Below are 14,027 nucleotides of genomic sequence, written 5' to 3' on the forward strand. Positions count from 1 at the left end.
CATAAACTGTGAGATCATGACCTGTGCTGAAATCAAGAAATTGGATGCTTAACCAACTTTGCTACCCAGGCGTGGGGCAGGGATTTTTCTCCATTTGCATATGAAGGAACATAGGCTAACAAGCATTAAATAGCTTGTCCAAGGTCACTTGGGTGTTAAGTGGCAAAACTAGGATTCAGTTATATATGATTTAATACCAGAGCTAATATAACTTTTAAAAGGATATTCTGGGGGCACCAGGGTGGCTCAGTAGGTTAAGTATTGAACTCTTGATTTCGGCTCGGGTCATGATCTCATGATTTGTGACATTAAGCCCATGTCAAGCTCTGCACCAACAGTGTGGAACCTGCTTGGGATTCATTCTCTCTCCCACTCTCTCTCTCTGCCCCTCCCTCACTCGTTTTCTCTCTCTCTGTCTCATTATCTGTCTCTCTTTCTCGAAATAAATAAACTTAAAAAAAAGGATATTCTGTAATTTATTTAACATATTTCCATTGTTGGGCATTAAGGTTGTTTCTTATTTTCTTACAATAATAAGTAATGCTGCCTATATTAAACATCCTTTGAACCAAATCTGTGTATATATTTCTGGTCGTTTTCTTCAGATAAATTCTTAAAAGCCAGTATTTTGGCTCAATTGGTTTTTTCCTTTAATTACAAATCTAATATGTGCACAAAATGAAAAATTTGGAAAATATTAAATAGCACAGAGTTATAAAGCAGAAACTATTTATAATAATTCCACCTTCCAGATAGTACTATTTTAATGTCTTACTCTTTCTCCAACCTTTTCTGTGTGTCATATGTGCATATTTATATATAAACTATATACATGCACATATGTGCATGCACACACACACACACAGGCACACAGAGAGTGTTATATATAGCTACATCAAAGCATATATTTTACTTTTTTGTTATGTATTACAGAAAATTGTATGATAGTACTGATATATATATGAGCATGTACACATATGCTTTCTTTGCAGGTAATCAATTAATTAATTGTAGAAACCATATTTTGGAATTTAAGGAGAAAATTCTACGTTTAAAAAATAAAACTGAAAGAAATCGCCAAGAGCTGATCAATGCCTTGAGTAAAATGAAGTATGAAATGACACAGAGAGAAAATACGTCCACAGACTTAGGTTTGTGTTACTTTTGTTTTTGTGTGTCATGGTTTGTTTGTTGGTTTTGTGTTTTGTGTTTTGTGTTTGGAAATTTAGATTTTCTGCTTTCTGATTTTAGGACATTTCTCCCCAGCCACTAGAACTAAATTAGTACTTGCTCTTTTATTGTGAGACATACAAAAATCAGGTAAGAGATAGCACTGATGTGCCTCTTCTCTGTAGCCCAGAAATGGTCTTCCTGTGTTTTCTGTGTGAAATGCACCACCTTCGTGTTCCATCCAAAAGACACAGCCATTGCCCTGAGGGTCACTCTGACCCCTCCCCTCTCCCTCTTGCTTACTTCCATTTCAGTCAGCAAGCAATCCTGTAGGTTGGTAATCCTATGTACTTCACAAATCTGTCCACATTTTCCTATCACCATCTCTGCTGCTCTAGTGAGGACATCTTCATATTTCATCTGAATGACTGCTAACACTTCTATTTTTCCCTCTCCAGACTTGTTCCCACCTGTCTATTTCCACCATAGACAGTGAATGCTCACTCCACTGTATATCATCCTGCAGTGGCTCCCATTTCTCCAGGATAAAAAGTCCTGCCTCTGTTTCTCCTTTTGTAGCCAGGTACTCCCTGCTCTTAATTCCTTGCAACCACTAATCAGTTCTCTGTTCTTATAGTTTTCCCTTTTCCAGGATTCCATACAAATGGAATCATACAGTGTGTAATCCTTGGAGACTAACTTCTTTCACTTAGTTGTTACGTGACCAATTTATATATAAACCATATACATGCACACATGTGCATGCACACACACAGGCACACATTGAATGTTATATATAGCTACATCAAAGCATGTATTTTACTTTTATGTTATGTATTATAGAAAATTGTATGATACTATTGATACCTATATAAGCATGTACCCATATGCTTTCTTTGCAGGTAATCACTTAGTTGTTATGTGACCAATTGTTGCCTTTATATTGCTGAGTAGCATTTCATTATATGGTTGTAGATTGGATACAGTTTGTTTATCCTTTTGCCAATTGAAGGACATTTGGGTTTTCATTTTTTGGCGATTACAAGTACATAAACATTCATATATAGGTTTTTTTGTTTGACGAGAATTTTCTTTAGCATGTATGTATGTATGTATATATATATATATATATATATATATATATATATATATATATATCTCCTGAATACATATCGGATGGATATGTGATTTGGAAATGTTTTCTCCCAATCTGTAGCTAGTCTTTTCCTTCTCCTTGTGATGTCCTTCAGAAAGCAAACATTTTTAATTGTGATGAAGTCTAATTTGTCAATTTTTCTTCTTTTTTATTGTGTTTTTGGTGTTATCTTTAAGAACTCTACCTACATCATGGTCATGAAGATTTTCTTTTATATGTTTGTTTTTAATTTTATAGTCTTGGCTTTACATTTAGGTCTATGAAGTCTTTGAGTTGGTTTTTATAAATGGTATGAAGTATAGGTCAGGATTCAGTCCTTTTCATGTGAGTGTCCAAATATTCTAGCACCGTTTGTCAAAAAGATTGTCCTTTCTGCATTGAATCACCTTTGTACTTTTTTTTTAATCAACTGACAATATTTATATGGGTATATTTCTGGATTCTCTATTCTATTTCATTGGTCTGTGTATCTCTTTTTAATGTAATACCATGCTGTCTTTTTTTTTTGTCTTATTTATTTATTTTGAGAGAGAGAGAGAGAGAGAGAGAGAGAGAGAGAGACCAGAGGAGGGGCAGAGAGAGAGGCAGAGAGAATCCTAAGCAGGCTCCACATTGTCAGCGCAGAACCTGATATGGGGCTCGATCCCACAAACCGTGAGATCGTGACCTGAACCTAAATCAAGAGTCGGATGCTTCACTGACTGAGCCACCCAGCCACCCCAATATTATGCTGTCTTGATTACTGTATTATGTATTATGAATTAAATTAGATAATGTGAGTCTTTTAATTTTGTTCTTCTATTTCAAATTTGTAGAGGTATATTCAAATGTATGGTACAAGTAGAGTAATTAAATGTTGAGCTACAAAACAAAGTTATAGATACAAACTTTAATGTGATATTAATCTGAATAGCAGATCAGATCAATTATAGCATGTTTCCATTATACTTCATTTGGAACTGACAGTTCTGTTAGTCTCTGGTTATGTAGCTCAGGGTGCTAGACTTAAATATTACTTTTTAAATAAATATGAATCATCACTTCTAGGCCTTTTGGCTAAGATCACATGTATTATCTGTTCTTACAAGTTTAAAGAAATAGGAATAAATAACATTTGAGCTATAAATTATAGCCAAATGATTTTATTAATTCACATTTAATATTATTTCTCTTATATATTGAATACTGAATTAATCTGATAATTACATTATGAAAATTGTACCAAAGAGAGAAAAATCTCTATAGTCATGAACTTAGAAACCCTATTTTTTTCTCTTTTTCAGTTGAGAAGAAAATGAATACATTGGGTAAGGATGAAACAGTGTCTAATAATACATTTGAAGTCCTAAAGTTCTTTTTCCCTCATCTAAGGAAAGTGGGCAGAATTTATCCTGATGTAATCATTGGCAAAGAGAAAATAGGTGGTAAGCAAACTTAGATTTAGAAAGTCAAATATAGATATTTTGATCTTGGGGGACAAGCTTTTAAGTTTTTTTGAACACTTCTCTATTATTATGCATGCTTTTATGTTTTAAAACGTAATCCATTGATATAATACTCTGATACATAGACCACTAGCCTATGTGGCATTAATTTGGACTGCCAGAAATCAGTACATTATCTGGAAGAAGAAACTAGTTCAGTAGATATTTAGAGACTTGAATTCAAATTCAATTTTAATACAGATGTTTTAAAAACAAGTCATTATAAGTCACATGCAGATGTGACTTGAAGCATCTGGCAACCCTTATCTCCCTTGGTTTTGATAAGTGCATTCTTATTCAGTTATCTTCCTATTTCCCCATCTTTCTGGGGTCCAAGGTCAGCAAAATCTTTACAGAAGAGGTGATGTTTGAGCTAAGCCTGAAATAATGAATTTAACCTCAGCAGGTATTAAAGAAGAAAAATAGCATTTAAGTTGGAAGCAGGGATATTAGGGCGAGTCTGAGTGCTTGCCATTCTCACAAACCTCAATCATTCTAATGAGTGAGTCACTCTAGGCCAGCAGCAGCAAATTACAGCCCTTGGGCCAAATCTGCTATTTTAAAATAAGGTTTTGGTGGACCCTGGTCAGTGTTCATTGTTACTTGTCTATGGTTGTTCTCCCACCACAGTGGCAGAGTTGCGACAGAGACAGTATGGCCTGAGAGACAAAAATGTTTACTATCTGGTCCTTTACAGAAAAAGCTCACTGATCTCTGTTTGATCTAGGTAGTTCCTTGGGAATATGTAGGATTGTTTGATATCACATGCCTCTGCCAAGCTTGTTAGTATGACATACTGAGTTAGTATGTTTTCTTTCATTATCTCATTTGATCCTCACAACCCAATACGATTATCTCTCTTTTACGCCTAAGAAAGTTGAGGTTTAGAGATATTAAGGTACTTCCTGAGGTCACACTTGAGTGTCAGGTTCCCTTTTAGGAGTATTTTGAGTGTGGCATGTAAATGTGTACATATACGTGCATGTGTATCTGTGTGTACATATGAGAAAGTGTGTGCTACACAAAAGCTATAGGTAACAGGAGGATGAGGTGAAAGTCATAGAACAAAAATCCATTACATAGAAACCCATTACATATAAAATATTGGATACCAAGAATAAGCACACCCTTGAATAAACATCAGCAAAGATAAGCAGAAGCCCAGTAACTAATAGACCCTAACACATAAGACATTTGTAAAAGCAATGAAGACTGTAGCCAGGTCTACTGGGGAATCTGTCATCAGGCTTATTTATTCTGTATTCTGAGTATATCTCAAATAATTTCTGCTCTCTGCCCTCTATAACTATTCTCCTTGAGCTTTCATTTCTTGCCCAGTGTAATAAACTTGTAATTTTTCTCATGGTTTTAGTGTTACTAAAGTCAATCCATTCTTCATATCCTCCTCAGAGCTATGTACTAAAATGTATATCATGCTAAGTCCTTTGCTAGATCGTCAGTATATTTAGGATGTTAGCTCCTTGACACGGTATATGCACAATAGACCATATCTCTCACGTCTCAAATTTTGCCACTTCCCTTCTTTTCCAGCAACCCCAAACCACTTATAGTCCCACAGATAGGCCAAGTGATTAGCACATGCTAATCACTGCCTGTAGTGAACATACCACCTCCTGTCAACCACAACTCATTTGTCATGGAAGTCTTTATCCCATATGACTTTTCAGCTTAGCTAGCAACTTCTTTGTGCAGTCCCCCACGTCCTCAAGGGACCAGCCTCTACCAGGTCTTTACTAAGCCCTGGGAAATAGTGGTGGGCAAGACGTGACCCTCATCCTCCTAGAGACGTGTGAGAAAACAATTACAGTATAAAGTGACCAGTGCTATGACAAGGGAAATGCAAGGTGGGGCAGGTAATCCATACTTGGGGAATTAGGTCAGACTTTCTGGACGAAGTGGCATCTACACTGAGACATGAAGGGTAGAAAGAATTGGAATAGGCTGAATGGGGAAAAAGCACGTGATGGACAGTGGAAAAGTAGAGGATGTTCATCCAGGTAAAAGAAAAGGAAAGGAGAGGTCTAACAGTAACAGCAAGAGGGCCTAGAGAAAAAGTGTGACATATGTGCCCAATTGGAGCTGGAAGTTTGGGGCAGTGAGACATGAAGCAGAGGCCAAATAATAAAGGGGATTGGCCATTCACTTATTCACCCCAAATATATTGCTGTTATGATGTATTCTAATAACAAAAAGGATGATAAGTACCATGTAAGACAAATATATAGCTGGTACACTCAGCCTCATTTAGAAAGAATGAGTAGAATTGGCACAAGGAGCCTGAAGAAGAATGTTGTAGGCAGAGAAGGAATGGTGTATGTGCAACGATTTGGAGGTGAGAGAGTCCTCTTTGGTCAGTTTATGAAGCTGAAAGATGATTTGTAGACAGTTGAAATAGAAGACGTAGGTTGGGACCAGGTCACTAAAGGCCTTGTAAATGTTTGTAAACACATTCCTTATCCTAAGGCACTGGAAGTCATTCCAGCAATTGCATTTTATTTTTTAATTTTTTTGTTATGCTTATTTTTGAGAGAGAGAGAGAGAGAGAGCAAGAGAGAGATGGGCAAGGGGCAGAGAGAGAGGGAGACACAGAATCCGAAGCAGGCTCCAGGCTCTGAGCTGTCAGCACAGAGCCCGATGTGGGGCTCAGACTCACGAACCACAACATCATGACCTGAGCCAAAGTCGGATGCCCAACAGACTGAGCCACCCAGACGCCCTTTCAGCAATTGCATTTTAGAGTGGATCCCAAATTTGAAACTTGATTCCTGCCTCACACCACCCATAAAAATCAATTCCAGATGCGCCGTAAGCCTATATATAAAAGGCAAACAGTTATTTAGGAGAATATCTGTTATGACTTGAAGATAAATGAAGATTTCTCAACAAGAATCAAAACACTAACTATAAAATAATAGGCAGATAAATTATATTAAAATTAAAAATTTCTGTTCATCAAGAGGTAAAAAGTTGAAAAGGGAACCCAGAATAGGAATTGATATTTGTAATACGCATAACTGACAGAGCATTTATATTCAGAATCTATAAAGTGCATCAATAGATAAGAGAAATCCAGACAACTCTAATAGGGAAACAGGTAAGAGCTTAAACAGAGATTTTACAAAAGAATATCAAAGACCTATAAACATATGAAAATATGTTCAACACAATAGTAGTCAGGGAAATACTGATTCTAACTGTTCTCACCAAAGTTCAATAATTTTTTGTTACATAAATGCTTCTCAGTTTGTTGTATACCAGAGCCCTGATTGTTTCAACATGTTTTCCCCCTGGTTCTATTATTGCCAAGTTCTATTATTGCTAAGTTCCTCACTTAGCCATTCTAGAAGTCCTTATCCCTGTCTTAACGGAGGGGAAACTGAGGCTGGAGAGGCTGTGTATCTTGCCCAAGTTCATACAGCCAGGCACTGGTGTTGAGTTTGCGCAGACTTCAGTGATAACAATCTTGGTAGCTATTTAGGATGGCATGAGATCTGTTCCACCAGTGTTCCAGTCAATATTGGGCAATAAAAGTAACTCAGGGGCATGGATTCATTCCATCATGTCACTTGGAAATTACTTTGTACATTTTTTTTTCCACAGATGAAAATATTTCATAGTATTTTTCCTGTTTTGGGTTCCAGTGTGTTCTTAGGAAGAGCAGACAATCGGCCAGTGTGTCACATTTTGTATCCAGTTAGGTAAAAGCTATAATAAACAGAGAGTGGTTACTTTTATTTTTCACTACACTGAAACCCTCCAACATGAGACAATCTTGGAGACTACTTAATGAATTTACTAAGAATCCATTGCAAATTGGAATTTGCTTAAGCACAAAATGAACTTTGTAATAAAAATTAATAGTAGTTTGGATTATTTTTGTAATACAGTTTCAGACACTCTTTTTTGACCATACAACTAACCCAAGCATAGTGATAAGCATAGACATTAATGATAAATTATGTTTTTTCTCTGTGGTTCAAAATGATGATTCCATGCACCTATGTCTGCAGTCTCTTTTGCGCTGGGTATTTCCACTGTTAGCAGAGGAAATCAAAGTTACGTGAAGCAAACCCTGAATTCTGTTGTCTCCAGGATGACTCTCTCAGAAGAGAAGGACTCTGTGGTGATTGTCTCGGTTGCAGATGTACGTATGAAAAATAAGTAGCTCTCCAAATACCCTTCCTCCACGGTAATCACTGTATCGTTTCAGATGTTTTTCTCAAATTTAAAAAAGCAATTCATAGATGCCAGTTTTGGATAGCAGACAATGTATTTGAAACTTGTTTGGCACCACTGAGAAAGAATTAAATATGTCAACCTAAAAAGAAAAGATAATGGTTCAATGCAGAGAAATAAGATTGCATAGTTAAATATGTTACTAGGAGCCCTGTGTACTATATGGTACAGAAATTATATTTATAAACAGAACATCAAAATTGAAGCTACAGTAGAAAAAAACAAAAACAAAAACCCTGCCCAGCCCAATAAAAGGTTGGCATATGAATCAAGAGGTAATTTCTGTTAAATTAAGTAACAATAACTACCATGAATATTGAAGCATTCCTTTCTGTATCTCAAGGATTGTGGACCATTTTTATATACCTTATTTGTAGCCTGCATTACATCCTTGTAAAATAGGTATAGCTCTCCTGATTTTACAGGTGAAAAATCCGGGGCTTTATAGAAAGTAAGTAACGTGCCCAGTAATTAATACAACAGATTCAAGTCTATGTCTAATAGATTCTCTATCTTGCCTCTAATGCCATGTAAAGCTATAAAGCACTGCGTAAATATTAATACCATAAAACCTTTTGGAGGGGAATTTGGGAGTTTGTGTTAGATTTAAAATGTCTATATCCTTTGTCTCAGAAATCTCAATTCTGGGAAGTTATCCTAAGGAGATAATCAGGAAGAATTCCAAAATAATAAAAATATGACAGTATGTGACAGTATCTATAGTCGTTGAGAACACAGACTCGATCTAGATTTCTCTGCTTCCTGGCTTGTGAACTTGAACAAGTTCCTTCACTTCTCTATGCTTCACTTTCTTTCTCTAAAAACAGGCATCATAATATTACCTATGTCATAGTGTTGTTTTGTCAATTAAATTAGCTACTGTATTTAAAGTATTTGGAATGATGCATGACACATAGTAAGTGTTCAATAAGTAATTGTTTCAAGGATTTTCAGTGTACAATTGCTTTTTAAAAGCATAATATTGGAAACCACCAAAAATGTCTATCAATAAGAGGCTGGCTAAATACTTGTCTACATTGTGATAATCTGCAGTGCAATTGTAACCATTGAAAAGAGAATGAATATCTATATTCGCTGACATGAAATTATGTCCCTATCATACTGTTGAGTGGGAAAAAAGTTGTTAAGCATCTCATTTAACATAATGTTATCTATGTAAAATGCGATAGAAGGAAGGAAAGAAGTAAAAAAAGATATACAGATAGATGGAATGTATAAAGAAAAAAAATGAGCAAACCTTGGAATAATGGTCTCCAAAATATAAATAATGGTTATCTCTGGATAATAGGAGATGTAGGGATCCTTTGTCCTTTCTTTTGAATTTTCTATAATAAACATGTCTTTGAATGCAGAAAAAAAACTCAAAATAAGCAATAGAAGAACTAATAGGAAAATATAAGTAAAAGATTAAATAGTCATTCTGTCCAAGTTTAGTTTCTTAATATTGGAAGAATATACATAATCTCCAAAATGTTTTGCCACATTTCTGTACATTACATATTACAATCTTCATTTCTTTGCTGCTGACACATGCACATATGCCTAAAATGTTTAGACCAATGATAAACTATTAGGGACAGATTTTAAAATGGAATGTAGAATGCTTAAGAAGTGTAACTTTAGTACTATGTTTAAAATGTAATATGTTTCAGGGAACCTGGGTGGCTCAGTCAGTTTAGCATCTAACTTTTGATCTCAGTTCAGGTCTTGATCTCGGGGTCATGGGTTCAAGCCCCTTGTTGGGCTCCACACTGGGCATGGAGCCTACTTAAAAAAAATAAGTAATATGTTTCAGTATGTAACAAATAGCTGGTGATTCAGTGTATGGTTATCTTAAGAACCTTAAGTACTGTCATAGAGTTATCTGTACCATGACAGATATATATTTTTTAATGTTTATGTATTTTGAGAGAGGGAGAGGAAGAGTGCGCGCTGGGAAGGGCAGAAAGAGAGGGAGAAAGAGAATCTGAAGCAGGCATCATGCCCAGCAGGGCTTGATCTCAGGCACCCCGAGTTCATGACCTGGATGGAAATCAAGAGTCATGCTCAACTGACTGAGCCACCCATGTGTTCCTTATGACAGATATTTTTAAGTAAACAATCTGACTATATACCTTTCAGGGTCCTCAGATTTGACATACAATTGTCATCATTCAGACATTTTTCAGAACTTTATATTGAGAGTGCTTGTGGCCCTGAAGCAATATCATTTAAATGCCATCACTTTTTTTTTTAAATTTTTTTTTTTCAACGTTTATTTATTGTTGGGACAGAGAGAGAGCATGAACGGGGGAGAGGCAGAGAGAGAGGGAGACACAGAATCTGAAACAGGCTCCAGGCTCTGAGCCATCAGCCCAGAGCCTGACGCGGGGCTCGAACTCCCGGACCGCGAGATCGTGACCTGGCTGAAGTCAGACGCTTAACCGACTGCGCCACCCAGGCGCCCCTAAATGCCATCACTTTTGTAAAAAAAAAAAAAAAAAAAATGCCATCTGAGAATAAACTACCAAAAGATATTTGCAAATGAGTCTGCCATCTAATCTAGCGCAGCATTTGATAAAGAGTAGGCAAATAAGGTTTGTTAATGGGCAAAAATTTGGGAATTAGGCTGAGTAATACTATCTGGAAAACTGGTATAGTATTGAGGTACATTTAGTACCATATAATACTCACAAAATGAAGACATCTTCAAAAAGAGCAGTTCTTAGGGGCACCTGGGTGGCTCACTTGGTTAAGCGTCCAATTCTTGATCTCAGCTCAGGTCATGATCTCATGGGTTCTTTAGAATGAGCCCCATCGGGCTCCGACAGCAGAGTTTGCTTGGGAATCTGTCTCTCTCTCCTTCTTGCTCTACCGTTGTTCACACATGCTTGTGTGTTCTCTCTCTCTCAAAATAAATAAACTTAAAAATTTTTTTAAACTTCTTTTTAATGTTTAAATCTCAGGTGGGGGGGAGACCCAGAGAGAGAAGGAGACACAGAATGTGAAGCAGGCTCCAGGCTCTGAGCTGTCAGCACAGAACCCGACATGGGGCTCAAACTCACGAACCACAAGATCATGACCTGAACTGAAGTTGGATGCTTAACCGACTGAGCCACCCAATGTGCCTCTAAAAAAATTTTTTTAAAAAGAGCAGTTCTTAGAAATAAGCCATCCCATTTTTAGGACAAAACTGTTTTAGATAAATAGGTTTTTGCATAATAATTTTTAAGTGCAAATAATGTATAGTGAAATTTTGTATTGTGACAAAGGAAGAATGAAATATTTTAAGTATTCCAGTCAGGTCTTTTAGACACAAGGATATTTTAAATTCTTTTATAGAAAGTGAAAAAATAAAAAAAATTCTTAGGACACAGTGACATTCCACACATAAACTAGATTTACATGTAGCAAACGTATCAGTAAAACTATGAGGCATGCTTAATTTCAGTAAAATATTTTTCTCATTTTTAGAGAAATGAAGATTATTTAAAATCTGTTGTGGACATGATTACAAAAAGGTGAGTACTGTCTGATAAGCTTAAAAATATCTGTTCTTTCATTTTTTTCTTTTATTTTTTCTGCCCAATTATTTTATTAGTGATCATATTCTTCTTGATGAGTGTAGCTGTGTAGATGGGACTACTTAGAACTAAGGGTAGTTCTAAGCTGTGATGAAGTATAGCTTACAACTTTCCCCAATTTTGTAGGTTATCTGCCTCATAAAATCCATCTTTTTCATGTTATGATTGTTATATCTATTCTCCCTGAAATCCACTTCTTCTGAGAGAAGCCTACTAGATTATTTTTTAAGCGATCTTGTGTTCCTTACCGTGAGTTACACTCTCCGCCTCTGCTTATGATCTCCTACTGGACGCAGCCCAGGAGAAGCAAGCACATGCTGACGAATGTACATGAGGTGATTCATCCAGCAAGACCCTATGGAATTGGTCCCAGCCTGTTAGATGTTTATGTTCACGTGGGTGATACAACTGGTAAAAAACAAATCACAGCAAGGAAGCTGGTGTTTCGCATTGGTATGGGGAGAGCAATATGAGAACATGTAGAGGAGGAAGTATTTTATTCTGCCTGCAAGATACCAAGAAGGTCCTTCCTGAGAAGTAAGTAACGGGCTGAGTCTAAAGGTGTGAGCAGATCTTCTTCAGGTAGATCCAAAGAGAAAGGGAATGCCTGGCAAAGAGAATTGCTTGAGAAGGCAGCAAGGCCAAACAGGAGTATGCTAGAGTTTTGGAAATATAAGTATATCCTGAGGTGTGGATATTTGGGCTTGAGGAAGAAGTATCAGTGGGAGTTAAGGCTGGCTGTAATAAGATCATGAGGAGTCTTGGATACCATGCTAAGGAATATGCACTTGATTCCACAGCCCAGAGTTGCAAAACATGGCCTTCCAGCTGAATCTGGCTACTAGACGTGTTTGGCTTAGACAGCAAAGTGTTCTGTGGTTTTTTGTTTGTTTGTTTTCTCACCAAATAGCTCAAGGGGATGAGGCAAAGTTATTTTAGTCAAAAGAATTCCAGCTAAGAAGTGTAGAATGAATAGAATTAGAAAATCACCATTTTGAAAACAACTGAGTCAGGCATGTCATTAAGTGATGGGGAGCTTTACAAGGAAGGTGTACTAGCCAGCATCCAAACAGGAAAACCTTTGGTAATTCAGATAGAATTTGATACAAAGAATTGGTCAAAAAGTGTTTACAGGGGCTGAGAGAACCAAAGAGAGAAAAAAGGAAATGGGAGAAGCATGAAGGGAGACAGGAGTATATATACCGCAGGATCTGATGTTGGGCTGCATCTGCTGCTGTGTTGTTGAAAGAGCCATGATCGCAGGTTTGAGCTGTGCCGCCTTGCTCGGCTGGGATCTCCAGTTCTCCGTTGCTTCCTGCTACTCTATCCTGCTGCTGCTGTGGCCTTCACCAGATCCTGAAAGTAGGAAGGATATCTTCCTTGTTGACTGCCTTCCAGTCTCTTGATACTGCCTCCCATGGGCAGAACCTATGTGGAAGGTGTCTAGCAAGGGGGCCTGGGATTGTGGCGTGCAGGAACCCTCCCCCTATAATACCTGGGAGAACAGAAGTGTGAGAATGGGGGCTGAGGGCACATGGGCAATCCGCAGGAGGGGGTCAAGTGCCCCCACCTGAACCTGTGATCAGTCACAGCACCCCTGGAAGTGAGACAGCGAGACATTTTGTGCCTTCTGTTGTGATGTAAATGAATACACCATGAAACAACTCTAGGGAATTATTGCCCACCACTCTCCAAAGTATAACACAACACAAACACAAAATACAACATCTACTTTAAATCCAAGTTTGGCGTCTACACAGTGAACAGAGGAAGCAGTCTGGAGTAGTCACCAGAATGAGGACGGAGGACATTCTGTAAGACAGGTGACCCCGTTCTTTCAACAAGACTTGTTTGAGAAAAAGAAGAAAGAGAAACTGAAATGATCGGTCTAGGTAGTAAATTTAGAAAAGAAGTAAGAGGTAACAGATTACAACCAGGGGATCTTATGTGGATGTTTATTTGAACACTCCACCTCCCCCACTGAATACTCGTCAGGCTACTGGGGACATGTGAGTTATCAGCTGAATATTATGTGATATTACATAACTATTCTTAGTCTTGTAAGGTGTGATAATGGCATGCAGTTATATGAATAAATGCCCTTTTTTGATTTTGACACTGAAGAATTTAAGGGTAAGAAACTATATCCAGGATTTGTTTTAAAAAACTTCAACAACAAAAAGTGGGCTGTATAGATGAAACAAGTGTGGTAAAAAAAAATAATGGTTGTTGAAATCAGATGATTTGGGATTCGTTGTATTCCCACTTTTGTGTGTGTGTGGTAATTTTCATAATAAAAGTTTAAAGAATTGAATTAGACTATTTTCAACAAGCTTGATGGATGGGGAGTAAAGTTAAACACAGCAGCCTGAGGGA

The 14,027-nt window shown here is 37.2% G+C and overlaps 1 protein-coding gene and 1 pseudogene across 8 annotated transcripts in view; both read left to right on the plus strand.

The window, feature by feature from the left end:
• The window catches only part of MGAT4D (MGAT4 family member D), a 72,501-nt gene that overhangs the window by 32,447 nt on the left and 26,027 nt on the right, over window positions 1–14,027 (plus strand). For 6 of the 8 annotated variants that reach the window (XM_053216938.1, XM_053216934.1, XM_053216933.1 and 3 more), the window contains exons 2-5: window positions 993–1,151; window positions 3,610–3,750; window positions 7,842–7,975; window positions 11,542–11,588. In XM_053216938.1, the coding sequence (XP_053072913.1) occupies window positions 1,106–1,151; window positions 3,610–3,750; window positions 7,842–7,975; window positions 11,542–11,588 (368 nt within the window). In that variant the 5' untranslated portion in view covers window positions 993–1,105. The remainder of the gene's footprint in view (window positions 1–992; window positions 1,152–3,609; window positions 3,751–7,841; window positions 7,976–11,541; window positions 11,589–14,027) is intronic. The other 2 variants (XM_053216935.1, XM_053216937.1) reach the window with 2 other exon arrangements.
• LOC113603131 (uncharacterized) lies at window positions 3,363–3,485 on the plus strand (annotated as a pseudogene).

The sequence above is a fragment of the Acinonyx jubatus genome, chromosome B1 (genome assembly GCF_027475565.1).
Source record: "Acinonyx jubatus isolate Ajub_Pintada_27869175 chromosome B1, VMU_Ajub_asm_v1.0, whole genome shotgun sequence".
Taxonomy (NCBI): domain Eukaryota; kingdom Metazoa; phylum Chordata; class Mammalia; order Carnivora; family Felidae; genus Acinonyx; species Acinonyx jubatus.